Below are 14,761 nucleotides of genomic sequence, written 5' to 3'. Positions count from 1 at the left end.
AAAGAGCTAAAGGGTAGTTGCAGGGTTTGTTGAAGTCGCAGGTTAGTCTGTTCACAATGAATCTTTTGAACATATTCCCTTTGGGCTCCACCTCACTGCTACTGCTAATCGTTCTGGCTTTCCTTGTGATTGTCTTCATCAATGGGTCGAACACAAAATCTTCATTGAACTTGCCTCCTTCTCCAACTCCTCTTCCGTTGATCGGCAACCTGCACCAAATGGACCTGAAGAATATTTACAAATATCTGTTGAAGGTAAGATTGAAAGGATTATCATTCACCGAAGATTGGTGCAAGTGTCTGAGTAACACAGAATAAATATATAACCCATAATATTCACTGAAGATTGGTAAAGTTAAGGCACATGGGATTGGGGGCAAGGTATTGACTTGGATAGAGAACTGGTTGGCAGACAGAAAGCAAAGAGTTGGAATAAACGGGTCTTTTTCCGAGTGGCAGGCAGTGACTAGTGGGGTACCGCAGGGATCGGTCCTTGGACCCCAGCTATTCACAATACATATTAATGATCTGGACGAGGGAACTAGATGTAATATCTCCAAATTTGCAGACGACTCAAAGCTGGGTGGGCGTGTGTGCTGTGAGGAGGATGCCGAGAAACTCCAGGATGATTTGGACAGGTTGGGTGATTGGGTAAAAGCATGGCAGATGCAATATAACGTGGATAAATGCGAGGTTATCCACTTTGGTGTCAAAAATAGGAAGGCAGATTATTATCTGAATGGCAATAGATTGGGAGAAGGGGAAGTGCAACGAGACCTGGGTGTCCTTGTGCACCAGTCGCTGAAGGTAAGCATGCAGGTGCAGCAGGCGGTTAAGAAGGCAAATGGCATGTTGGCCTTCGTAGCGAGAGGGTTTGAGTACAGGAACAAGGATGTCTTGCTGCAGTTATACAGGGCCTTGGTGAGACCACATCTTGAGTATTGTGTGCAGTTTTGGTCACCTTATCTGAGGAAGGATGTTCTTTCCATGGAAGGAGTTCAGCGAAGATTCACCAGGCTGATACCTGGGATGGCAGGAATGACGTATGAGGAGAGATTGGGTCGATTGGGCTTGTACTCGCTGGAGTTCAGAAGAATGAGAGGGGATCTCATTGAAACTCATAAAATTCTGACAGGACTGGACAGACTAGATGCAGGGAAGATGTTCCCGATGGTCGGGGAGTCCAGAGTCCAGGGCCCCAAACACCCCTTCCAGGTGAAACAGCGATTTACTTGTACTTCTTGCAATCTAGTATACTGTATTCGCTGCTCACGATGCAGTCTCCTCTACATTGGGGAGACCAAACGCAGCTTGGGTGACCGCTTTGCGGAACACCTCTGTTCAGTCCATAAGGGTGATCCCGAGCTTCCGGCCGCCTGTCATTTTAATTCACCGCTCCATTCCCACTCGGACCTCACCGTCCTTGGCCTCTTGCATTGTTCCACGGAAGCTCAACGTAAACTCGAGGAACAGCACCTCATCTTCCGATTAGGCACTTTACAGCCTTCCAGACTCAATATCGAGTTCAACAATTTCAGATCATAACCTCGGCCCCTATTACATTTTTTCTTGTAATTTATCCACTCCTTTTCTCCACCCCCCCCCCCGCCTTTCCTTTTGTTTCTCTCTCACACCTGGCAGCTATCTTTTGCCCTGCCAGTACACTTTACACCCTATCTCAGCCTATTACCATCTCGTCTAGCTTCTAATACCTTTTATTGTCTCTTTTTTACTTCTTTTGTTTCTTTCACTTCTTTTGTCCGGTCGCAGCCCTGCCTTCGATCTATTTTCTTTTCTTTCCAGTTTTGAAGAAGGGTTCGACCCGAAACGTCAACTCAAATTTCTCTCCACGGATGTTGCCTGACCTGCTGAGTTTTTCCAGCATTTTCTGTTGTCACAGTCTATGGATAAGGGGTAAGCCATTTAGGACAGAAATGAGAAGGAATTTCTTCACCCAGAGAGTGGTGAACCTGTGGAATTCTCTACCACAGAAGGCAGTAGAGGCCAATACATTAAATATATTCAAGAAGGAGTTGGATATATTTCTTAAGGCTAAAGGGATCAAGGGGTATGGGGAGAAGGCAGGGACAGGGTACTGAATTTGGATGATCAACCATGATCGCATTGAATGGCGGAGCAGGCTCGAGGGGCCAAATGGCCGACTCCTGCTCCTATCTTCTATGTTTCTATGTCTGAGTAACACAGAATAAATATATAATCCATAATGTTCACTCAAGATTGGTCTGAGTAACACAGAATAAATATATAACCCATAATATTCACTGAAGATTGGTGTGAGAGTCTGAGTACCATTGAGCAGGGGTTCTCAACCTTTTTACTTCAGAGGCCCCCCTCCCATGTTATAAAAATTCCACGGACCCTCTGTTACACTAGTATGTTTTCTGTATAAAGATTCTCTCGGCGCCGCTCCCACTCACTATGTTACTGCTGCTGCTGCCATTCTGGAACTGCAGAGAATACTGGCTCCCACGCAATGTTCCCTCTAACTTGTTTCCCTGCGCGGGCCCTTTCTGCGCCATTTCTCTTCCAGTGACAGTAATGGTGAGCGGCCTGCATAAGATCTCACGATCGGTGCACATCAGCCGGTCCCGGTTCACTGCTTGATTGTCTGTCAAACGGCCTTTTCCCCCCCTGTCTAATATTTTCACAACTAATAAACAAAAGTGTGCAATGAAAATGAAAAAAAAACAATTTTTTTAAGGCCCGTATGATTTTTGCCCAAATTGCTCGCAGCAGTGTCCAGATTTATGTTTTATTCCTGGCGACTCCGGGACAATCCTGGAAGGTCAAAATCCTAGCTGGAGGCCAACACTGGGTGAGAACAATCAGGTCTGCCTGTGATACCCTCCTTGGTAGAGCAAGACTGCTAACACTCAAGGAATAAGCTCGCAGGTGAAGAATGAATGAGGTTAGGCACCAGGGGGCCACCAGCACCCTTGTAACTATGCTTGACAAAGGGTTTGACCCGAAACGTTGAATCTTTTTTCTCTCCACGGATGTTGCCTGGCCTGCTGACTTTTTCCAGCATTTTCTGTTGTTATTTCGGATTTCCAGCATCTGCAGTATTTTGTTATTGTCCCCTTGTAACTATACTACAGTGTGAGTCAACACTCTTGCTAAAATCTATCGGCTAACCGGGAGTTTGCAATATTGCGCAGAATAAGTTAAGGGTGCAGTAGGGTGCCTTTGTTTGCGAATCTAGATGTCGAATCGGTAAGAAGGTGGTTCCGGAGGCACTTTGCCAGTTGTACTGCAACTGGTGAAGAAGGCCCAGCAGCGCCTATATTTCTTGAGGAGGCTGAAGGGATGTAATCTGTCACCCCTGATCCTCTCTAACTTCGACCGCTGCACTTTTGAGAGCATCCTGACAAACTGTATCACGGTATGGTATGGCAGCTGTAGCTCCCATGACCAGAAAGCCCTGCAGCGGGTAGTCAAAACTGCCCAACGCATTACCGGCACCCGGCTACCGACCATAGAGCATATATATCAGAAACGCTGCCTACGGAGGGCACGGTCCATCATCAAAGACCCTACCCACCCCAGCCACAGTCTGTTCGCCCTCCTACCATCTGGAAGACGCTACAGATGCATTCGCACCCGTACGACCAGATTTAGGAACAGCTTCTTTCCCAGGGCTGTCATCCTACTGAACTCCACAAATAAACACTAAAGCCTGCACATCTGCCAATGCACTTTATTATGGTCATATTTATGCTAATATACTGCAAGCCAAATGTATAAATGTATGTTGAATGTTTAAGTGTCCTAATCCAAATTGTACACTCTCGGGAGCCGCAAGCCTACATTTCGTTGTACTGCACTTGTGCACTAACAATGACAATAAAAGTTGATTTGATTTGATTTGATTTGTTTGGCCAGCAGGCCAGTCTGCCCGTATATACGGCGGGACCTGGCGAGAGGAGTGCGGAGGATAGCGAGCAGGAGCTGGGGGATCTGCGCTCAGCGACCAGCGACCACTGTCTCTCTCCCTTCTCAGTGAGCGGGGGGCCTGGGCTCAATGGCAGCTGCTGCTGTCAGTGCACAGGGAGGGGGGAAAACAGAGGTCTGTGTCGGGGCCGGAGCCACTAGTTTGCTCAGCTTGATCCCACCTTTACGCGACGGTGTATTTTTCTTTTTTTAAATCCCGGAGTTTATTTATGATGGACCCCCGAAAAGCTCTTGCGGACCCCTAAGGGCCACGGACACCGAGTTGAGAACTGACATTGAGTAAATAAAAAACCCATAATATTCACTGAAGATTGCTGGGAGTCTGAGTAACAGTCATAGAGTCATAGAGTTATACAGCACAGAAAGAGGCCCTTCGGCCCATCATGTCTGCGCCGCCCATCCATCCCTGTCCAATCTAATCCCATTTTCCAGCATTTGGTCCATAGCCTTGTATGCAATGGCATTTCAAGTGCTCATCCAAATGCTTCTTGAATGTTGTGAGGGTTCCTGCCTCTACCACCCTTTCAGGCAGTGAGTTCCAGACTCCAACCACCCTCTGGGTGAAAAAGTTCCTCCTCAAATCCCCTCTAAACCTCCTGCCCCTTACCTTGAATCTATGCCCCCTTGTTATTGACCCCCTACTAAGGGGAAAAGTTCCTCTTTATCTACCCTATCTATGCCCCTCATCATTTTGTACACCTCAATCAGGTCCCCCCTCAGCCTTCTTTGCTCCAAGGAAAACAACCCCAGCCTGTTTAGTCTTTCTTCATAGCTGAAGCGTTCCATCCCAGGTAACATCCTGGTGAATCTTCTCTGCACCCTCTCCAAAGCAATCACATCCTTCCTATAGTGAGGCGACCAGAACTGCACACAGTACTCCAGCTGTGGCCTCACCAGCGTTTTGTACAGCCCCATCATAACCTCCCTGCTCTTATATTCTATGCCTCGGCTAATGAAGGCAAGTATCCCATATGCCTTTTTAACCAACTTATATACCTGTTCCGCTGCCTTCAGGGATCTATGTACATGTACACCAAGGTCCCTCTGACCCTCTGTACTTCCTAGGGTCCTACCACTCATTGTGTATTCCCTTGCCTTATTTGTCCGTCCAAAATGCATCACCTCACACTTTTCAGGGTTAAATTCCATTTGCCACTTTTCCGCCCATCTGACCAACCCGTTTATATCGTCCTGTAGCCTGAGGCTTTCCTCCTCGCAATTTACCACCCCACCAATTTTCGTGTCATCTGCGAACTTACTGATCATACCTTTTACATTCTCATCCAAATCATTTATGTAGATCACAAACAGCAAGGGACCCAGCACCGATCCCTGAGGTACCCCACTGGACACAGGCTTCCAGTCACAAAAGCAACCTTCGACCATCACCCTCTGCCTCCTGCCACTCAGCCAGTTTAGGATCCAACGTGCCAAGGCACCCTGGATCCCATGGGCTCTTACCTTCTTGACCAGTCTCCTATGCGGGACTTTGTCAAAAGCCTTACTGAAGTCCATGTATACCACATCCACAGCATTTCCCTCATCCACACACCTAGTCACCCCCTCGAAAAATTCAATCAGATTGGTCAGACATGATTTACCCTTGACAAAGCCATGCTGACTATTCCCGATTAATCCTTGCCTCTCCAAGTGGAGACTAATTTTGTCCCTCAGAATTTTTTCCAATAATTTCCCTACCACAGATGTTAGGCTCACTGGCCTGTAATTCCCTGGTTTATCTCTGCTACCCTTCTTGAATAATGGTACTACGTTAGCTGTTCTCCAGTCCTCTGGTACATCCCCTGTGGCCAGAGAGGTGCTGAAATTTGTGTCAGAGCCCCTGCAATCTCCTCCTTTGCCTCACACAGCAGCCTGGGATATATCTCGTCCGGGCCTGGGGATTTATCCACTTTTTGGCCTGCTAAAACCGCTAGCACCTCCTCCCTCTCGATGCTAATATGTTCAAGTATATCACAGTCCCCTTGCTCGATTTCTATGTCTACATCGTCTTTCTCCATAGTGAACACAGATGCAAAAAATTCATTTAAAACCCCGCCTACATCATCTGGCTCTACACACAGATTGCCACTTTGGTCCCTAATGGGCCCTACCCTTTCCCTGGTTATCCTCTTGCCCTTAATATACTTATAAAACATCTTAGGATTTTCCTTTATTTTGCTCGCCAGTGTTATTTCATGGCCCCTCCTCGCTCTCCTAATTTCTTTTTTAAGTATGCCCCTGCACTTTTTATACTCCTCTAGGGCTTCCTCTGTCTTTAGTCTTTTGTAACTGCCAAAAGCCCCCCTTTTTTTCCTAATGCATTTTTGTATATCCCTTGTCATCCAAGGTTCCCTTTGCTTGTTGGTCCCACCCTTGACCTTTACGGGAACATGTTGGCGTTGTACTCTCTCTATTTCCCTTCTGAAAGTCTCCCACTGCTTTGATGTGGATTTTCCTATAAGTAGCTGCTCCCAGTCCACTTTGGCCAGATCCTGCCTTATCATATTAAAATCGGCCTTCCCCCAATTTAGAACCCTTATTTCCGGGCCGTCTTTGTCTTTTTCCATGACCACCTTAAATCTCACCGAATTATGGTCACTGCCGCCAAAATGCTCTCCTACTGACACTTCCACCACTTGCCCGGCTACATTCCCTAGAATTAGGTCCAGTACCGCCCCCTCTCTTGTAGGACTTTCTACATGTTGGCTCAAAAAGCTCTCCTGGATGCACTTTAAGAATTCTGCACCCTCTAAGCCTTTCACACTCTGACTATCCCAATTAATATTGGGGAAGTTGAAATCCCCCACTATTATTACCCTATTATTTTCACACTTCTCTGAGATTTGCCTACATATCTGTTCCTCTATCTCCCCCTGACTGTTTGGGGGCCTATAGTACACTCCCAGCAAAGTGCTTGCCCCCTTTTTGTTTTTAAGTTCTACCCATATGGCCTCATTAGAGGAACCCGCTAATATATCATCCCTCCTTACAGCAGTAATGGACTCCTTAATTAATATTGCAACACCCCCTCCCCTTTTACACCCCCCTCTGTCTCGCCTGAAGACTCCATACCCCAGAATATTGAGCTGCCAGTCCTGACCCTCCCTCAACCAAGTCTCCGTGATAGCAACAATATCGTACTCCCATGTGTTCAACAACAACTTCAGTTCATCCACCTTATTTGCAAGACTCCTTGCATTAAAATAAATGCCTTCCAGCCTTGCCATATTCCCTTTTGCCTTCACATATTTGCTCTGCCTTCCCAGCTGACTTGTTTTTTCCTCCGTATTTGGCTGTAAATCACCCCCTACTATAGCTCCACTCTGTATCCCATCCCCCTGCCAAGTTAGTTTAAACCCCCCCCCAACAGTGCTAGCAAACCTCCCCGCAAGGATATTGGTCCCCCTCTGGTTCAGGTGTAAACCGTCCGACTTGTACAAGTCCCACCTTTCCCAGAAGCAGACCCAGTGATCCAGGAAACTAAAGCCCTCCCTCCTGCACCATCCCTTTAGCCACGCATTCATCTGTTCTATCTTCTTATTCCTATACTCACTAGCACGTGGCACCGGGAGTAATCCAGAGATTACAACCTTTGAGGTCCTGCTCTTTAATCTTCTACCTAGCTCCCTAAATTCTTGCTGCAGGACCGCATCCCTCTTTTTACCTATGTCGTTGGTACCAATGTGGACCACGACCTCTGGCTGTTCGCCCTCCCCCTCCAGAATGCCCTGCAGCCGCTCAGTGACATCCTTGACCCTGGCACCAGGGAGGCAACAAACCATCCTGGATTCACGTCTACGGCCACAGAAACGCCTATCTGTTCCCCTTACTATAGAATCCCCTACCACTAATGCTCTCCCACTCTTTTTCCTCCCTTCCTGGGCAGCAGGAGCACCCCCAGTGCCAGGAAGCTGGCTGCTGCTGCCTTCCCCTAGTAAGTCATCCCCCCCAACAGTATCCAAAGCGGTATACCTGGTTGAAAGGGGGATGGCCACAGGGGTCCCCTGCACTACCTGCCTGCTTCTATTGTTCCGCCTGGTGGTCACCCATTTCCCTTCTGCCTGTGCAGCCCTACCCTGCGGTGTGACCAACTCACTGTACGAGTAATTCGCAACCCTCTCAGCATCGTGAATGATCCACAACCCATCCACCCACAGCTCCAGCGCCCCAAGACGGCCCGTTAGTAGCTGCAGCTGGATGCATTTCTGGCACACGTGTTGGTCAGGGACACTGGCAGCGTCCCTGAATTCCCACATAGAGCAAGAGGAGCATATCACGGGGCTGGGCTCTCCTGGCATGACCTACTCCTTTAATCAACTTAAATTAAATTAATTCAATACCACCAGTAAAGTAAGCCTTACCTGGTCTCTGGAGCCCTCTGTAGGCCCGCTCTACCGCTGAAGCACCCGCCGAAGCTCTGAGGCCTTGCCTCACCAACTCCCTGACTCACCCAACTCTCAGCACTCAGTGCAAAATCGCACTTCAAAGCCCGTTTTTATAGGCCCTGAAACAAAGACTTGCTGAGCTGAGCCCAGCTACAGGAGAACCAGGTTAACCAGATTACTCCAGTTTCCCTTGTTAACTGCCTTCAGCTGCTCTGAGTTGTAGGACTTGTTTATCCCTTTTTAACCCTGCTTAAAGCTGGGAAATTTAGATTTTAAACAGTAAACAGTACACAGTAAATGTGAAACAAACAAAAGTTTGATTTCAGCAACCAGTTAAGACTCCCTGACTCACCCAACTCTCAGCACTCTGTTGAAATTGCACTCAGTGCAAAATCGCACTTCAAAGCCTTGCTGGGAGTCTGAGTAACAGTGTAAATATATAACCCATAATATTCACTGAAGATTGGTGGGAGTCTGAGTAACAGTGTAAATATATAACCCATAATATTCACTGAAGATTGGTGGGAGTCTGAGTAACAGTGTAAATATATAACCCATAATATTCACTGAAGATTGCTGGGAGTCTGAGTAACAGTGTAAATATATAACCCATAATATTCACTGAAGATTGCTGGGAGTCTGAGTAACAGTGTAAATATATAACCCATAATATTCACTGAAGATTGGTGTGAGTCTGAGTAACAGTGTAAATATATAACCCATAATATTCACTGAAGATTGCTGGGAGTCTGAGTAACAGTGTAAATATATAACCCATAATATTCACTGAAGATTGCTGTGAGTCTGAGTAACAGTGTAAATATATAACCCATAATATTCCCTGAAGATTGGTGTGAGTCTGAGTAACAGTGTAAATATATAACCCATAATATTCACTGAAGATTGCTGGGAGTCTGAGTAACAGTGTAAATATATAACCCATAATATTCACTGAAGATTGCTGGGAGTCTGAGTAACAGTGTAAATATATAACCCATAATATTCACTGAAGATTGGTGTGAGTCTGAGTAACAGTGTAAATATATAACCCATAATATTCACTGAAGATTGGTGTGAGTCTGAGTAACAGTGTAAATATATAACCCATAATATTCACTGAAGATTGGTGTGAGTCTGAGTAACAGAGTAAATATATAACCCATAATATTCACTGAAGATTGGTGTGAGTCTGAGTAACAGAGTAAATATATAACCCATAATATTCACTGAAGATTGCTGGGAGTCTGAGTAACAGAGTAAATATATAACCCATAATATTCACTGAAGATTGGTGTGAGTCTGAGTAACAGTGTAAATATATAACCCATAATATTCACTGAAGATTGCTGGGAGTCTGAGTAACAGTGTAAATATATAACCCATAATATTCACTGAAGATTGGTGTGAGTCTGAGTAACAGTGTAAATATATAACCCATAATATTCACTGAAGATTGGTGTGAGTCTGAGTAACAGAGTAAATATATAACCCATAATATTCACTGAAGATTGCTGGGAGTCTGAGTAACAGAGTAAATATATAACCCATAATATTCACTGAAGATTGGTGTGAGTCTGAGTAACAGAGTAAATATATAACCCATAATATTCACTGAAGATTGGTGTGAGTCTGAGTAACAGAGTAAATATATAACCCATAATATTCACTGAAGATTGCTGGGAGTCTGAGTAACAGTGTAAATATATAACCCATAATATTCACTGAAGATTGCTGGGAATCTGAGGGCCAGGGTGGGATATGAAGATCAGGACAAGAATGTTAAATCTGATTCTCTCGGGTAGAGGGAACCAGTAGAAGCTTGGTAAGGGTAAGGGCAGATGGGGAGGGGCGTGATTTAGCACGGGTGAGAACATGGGCTCCGTTGCATTGCTCAGCGAACAACAGTGCAATGATCAAAGATTAGTTTTCTCTCTGTCGGTACAATGAACCAGCACAGCATCAGTTTCATTTTGTTCTGAAAGCCAGTTCTTTCATTTTATGTTGCCCGCACAATTAACACAGAATATTTTGCATTCCCACCTGATGTGCATCCTCCATATAAATTAACTAGGAAATCTCCCAATGTACAAAGAATATTAAAAATGTATTCCATTTTTCCACTTTGTGTTTAGCTAGCAGACAAATATGGCAGCATATCTATGACGCGTTTCGGTTCGCGCAAACTCGTGATACTGGCGGATTATGAGACGGTGAAGGATGCATTGATTAACAAGGGTGATATATTTGATGCAAGATACACTACACAACTCAATGCAACAGTCAGTGAAAAAATGGGTAGGTTCATGATATTTTTGGTTCACTATTCTATTTGTATTTTATTGTGTCTTACCCTAACTTGCCATCATTCTACTCATGCTTATTTTCAATTTCCCTGTCCCTGGACTCTGCACAGTGGTAATCCTAACTTCCATTCTGATGCAGCCATTTAATGTCCATTTAGTTTATATTGATTAACATGTCCTCTAAAATAAGGGACAGAATAATGTCAGAGAAACACATTCAGCAATACTATGCGAATATCCCACAGTAATTTCATGGCCAATGCTCTTATTTCATGATTTTTAAACAGTAAATGTATCACCACTGAACCAGGAGCCCATTGCATTAAGGCCTTGTCTATAATCACTATTTGCACAGAATAACATTAGTCAAACATTTGTAGCCTTTTTGTGATTGTTTCTGATAACTTACACATGCTGGACTGACTTTCCATAACATATTCAGATGATATTCCTTCATGTGCTTGTACGATATCCCATAATAAGGTTATGGGCAGCTTTGGCTCAGTGGGTGGTATAAAGTATGTGTCTATACTTAATGCAATAATGACGAGACAGCTTGGAAGATTCAACGTAAGTCTTTACTTAATACCAACAGGCGGGAAACTGAGGGGAGATCAGTACCCACAGTACTATTTATACCCCTATGGCCAGGAGTGGTACTACGGTTGTGATGAAATATGCCATTCATCACTCATCTGTATTCTCTGTGTGTGATTGTGCCTGTGACTGTGGTTTAGTTTCAGTTTCATTTCCCTTACCTCAGTTCCATTTCCTCACCTGTATTTTATTGTGTAGGGCTCCGCCCATACCTGGCCCCTACTTAAGCAGGCCCAGCGTGTCTCACATCCAGTACAGCCGACCTCTGGATGGGAGACACTTCTCCACTGTGTGTTACCTTCTAAGTTAATAAAAGCCTTGCTTTGTTCAGTTAACATTGAGTCTCGGATTTATTGAGGCACATCAACGGTATCACTACGCCCTACAAAGTAGTGCTGCCCTGGCCATAGGTTTAAAGTAACATACCTATTACATACACAACAGGTAGCGCTCTCTCTCGCCTCTGAGTCAGAAGATTGTGGGCTCAAGTCCCACTCCAGAGACACTTAGGCTGACACTGCAGTGCAGTACTAAGGGAGTGCTGCACTGTCGGAGGTGCCGTCTATCAGATGAGACGTTAAACTGAAGCCATGTGTGCTCTCTCAGATGGACGTAAAAGATCCCAGGGCACTATTTCGAAGAAGAGCAGGGGAGTTATCCCCAGTGTCCTGGCCAATGTTTATCCCTCAATCAACATCACCAAAAAACAGATTATCTGGTCATTATCATGTTGCTGTTTGTGGGAGCTTGCTGTGCACAGATTGGCTGCCACGTTTCCTACATTACAACAGTGACTACACTTCAAAAGTACTTCATTGGCTGTAAAGCGCTTTGGGATGTCCGGTGGTCGTGAAAGGCGCTATAGAAATGCAAGTCTTTCAAGGCTTTCTTTAAATGATATTCCTTAACATGATCATCTGGCATTCCTTAAACACACTCACATGGTGTTTATTAATATATTTTGCATAACTCACTAAAACTCAGAATACATTCTTAAATACTGAGGGATGACATTTCTTATGGCCGACAGACGACAGTACTTAATGTGCTCAGGTAATGATTTGTAATGTTCTGATGGCATTTGCTAATATGCTAGGATGGCATTCCTTGAAGCACTATGGCATTCCTAAACATGCTGGAATGACATTCCCAAATATGCTAACACGGAATTTCATAACGTTCTATGATGGCATTCCTTAATGCGATAGGATAGCATTCCTAAACATGCTGGAATGTCATTCCCGAATATGCCGGGATAGCATTCCTGAATTTGCTAGGATAGCATTTCTTAACATGCTGGGATAGAATTCCCTAATATGCTGATATAGCATTCCTTAATGTGCTTGGATAGTATGCCGGGATGGCATTCCTTAACAAGCTATGAAAGTGTTCCGTAGATGCAGGAATGTCATTCCTTAATATACTGGGATGAAATTCCTTAACATACTGGAATAACATTCCTTAATATATGGTGGACTGAGATGTTAGTTTCTGATAATCACCAAATAGGTTTGTTGTTTGATCTCTAACGTGTCGGTTGTTGCCAGAGCAACCAGATTAACCATTATTTTTGGTACAATTGTAGGTATGGCTTTCTCTGAGGGTGAAATGTGGAAACAACTGCGCAGATTCACATTATCAACTCTTCGTGATTTCGGAATGGGCAAGAAATCAATTGAAGAGAAAATAATCGAGGAAGCAGGATTCCTGGTCAATACATTTAAATCTTACAATTGTGAGTTTAATCTCTTTAATTGGTTGCATCGCAATTTACACATCCACATGTTTCAAATCTCACTCATCAGGGTTGTGCTTTGTTTGATTTACATTACCAGGAATATTACAAAGGGCCAGGAGAGAAGGTGAGATGAAGCACGAAGTAGAGGTTAGGTGGTGCAAACTGGGCTTTAAAGACCAGGAGGGGGAAAAGACTACAGAAGACCAAGAATTCAAAGTTTTAAGGCCCTTGGGAAAGATGAAATTGGACATGGGAGGGACAGGAAAATCAGGTGGAATCGCTTTTGCCGCCCATTGTACCACACGCCCGATATTCTGTTCTATTGAAATCAAAGGAACTGAATATCAGACAGGGCATAATTTTTCATAACTGTAAACATTTTTATTATATTGCCCCATAAAATGTGTTAATCTAATTAAAAATACCCATTTTTTCCAAATCTTTCTTTGTATTTGCTCATTTTTTTTTATTCCTTGATGGGATGTGGGCGTCGCTGGCTGGCTAGGCCTGCATTTAGTGCCCATCCCTAATTGCCCTTGAAAAGATGGTGGTGAGCCACCTTCTTGAACCGCTGCAGGATTGTTTTTCGTAGCAGTTGTTCACAACTGAGTGGCTTGCTAGGCCATTTCAGAGGGTATTAAGAGTCAACCACATTGCTGTGGGTCTGGAGTCACATGTAGGCCAGCAGATTTCCTTCACTCTAAAGGACATTAGTGAACCAGGTGGGTTTTTGCAACAATTGGCAATGGTATCATAGTCACCATTATTAAGACTAACATTTAATTCCAGAATTAAATTGAATTGAATTTAAATTCCACCAGCTGCTGTGGTGGGATTTGAACCCATATGCTTCAGAGCATTTGACTAAGCCCCTGGCTTACTAGTCTAGTGACATAACCACTACGCCACCGCCTCCCCGCATACCAAGCAGCATCCTAGTGAAACAAAAGCAAAGTACTGCGGATGCTGGAAATCTGAAATAAAAACAGAAAATGCTGGAAATATTCAGTAGGTCAGGCCACATCTGTGGAGAGAGAAACAGAGTTAACGTTTCAGGTCGATGACCCTTCGTCAGAACTGGCAAAAGTTAGAGGTGTAACAGATTTTTAAGCAAGTGTAGGAGCAGGGAAAGCGGGGAGGGGAGGAAACAACAAAAGGGAAGGTCTGTGACAGGGTGGAAGGCAGGAGAGATTAAAAGACAAAAGTGATGATGGTGCAAGGCAAAAGGAGATGGTAATGGGACAAGTTAAGAAACAAAAGATGACTCTGGATGAGGTGTAAATGGCAATGGCAGAATCGTCAACAGCTGCCCTGTGAGAGAGAAAAAAAGAATAAAGCATCCTCGTGAAATTGCATTGTACCCTCACTATAGTCTCATTATCCTTCCTGTAATGTGGAGCCGAATACTGAAAATAATATTCTGACGTTTATGAAAGTTTTATGTTTCATCATTACCTCTGGGCTGCTAAAAATCTATACCTCTCAAGATAAAGCCTAGAATTGTATTCGTTTTTTTTACAGCCTTACCAACTGGAGGTGCTGCCTTTAAAGTCCCGTGATACGGTACCCCAAATCCCTCTGCGCTTCCCCAGCACAGAGCTCACTTCCATTCAGAGTGCAATTCCTGCCACCTGGAAATGTTAGAGGTCAGAGTAGGATGACTCATGAATGATGAACTCACTGCTTTCCAAGTGCTCTGCTATTACATCTTTTATAATAGACTCTAGCATTTTCCCCACTATCGATGTCAGGCTTACCGGTCTATAA

General features: G+C 44.4%; 1 protein-coding gene across 1 annotated transcript in view; it reads left to right on the top strand.

The window, feature by feature from the left end:
• The window catches only part of LOC147096472 (cytochrome P450 2K4-like), a 127,199-nt gene continuing 112,438 nt past the window's right edge, over positions 1–14,761 (top strand). The window contains exons 1-3 of the mRNA XM_085975265.1: positions 1–254; positions 10,489–10,651; positions 12,842–12,991. Of these exons, the coding sequence (XP_085831391.1) occupies positions 57–254; positions 10,489–10,651; positions 12,842–12,991 (511 nt within the window). The 5' untranslated portion in view covers positions 1–56. The remainder of the gene's footprint in view (positions 255–10,488; positions 10,652–12,841; positions 12,992–14,761) is intronic.

This window comes from Somniosus microcephalus, unplaced genomic scaffold (assembly GCF_052327205.1).
Source record: "Somniosus microcephalus isolate GS21.2 unplaced genomic scaffold, FLI_Smic_1.0 unresolved_chr1, whole genome shotgun sequence".
NCBI classification, from domain to species: Eukaryota; Metazoa; Chordata; class Chondrichthyes; order Squaliformes; family Somniosidae; genus Somniosus; species Somniosus microcephalus.
This window is presented reverse-complemented; position numbering and strand designations above follow the sequence as displayed.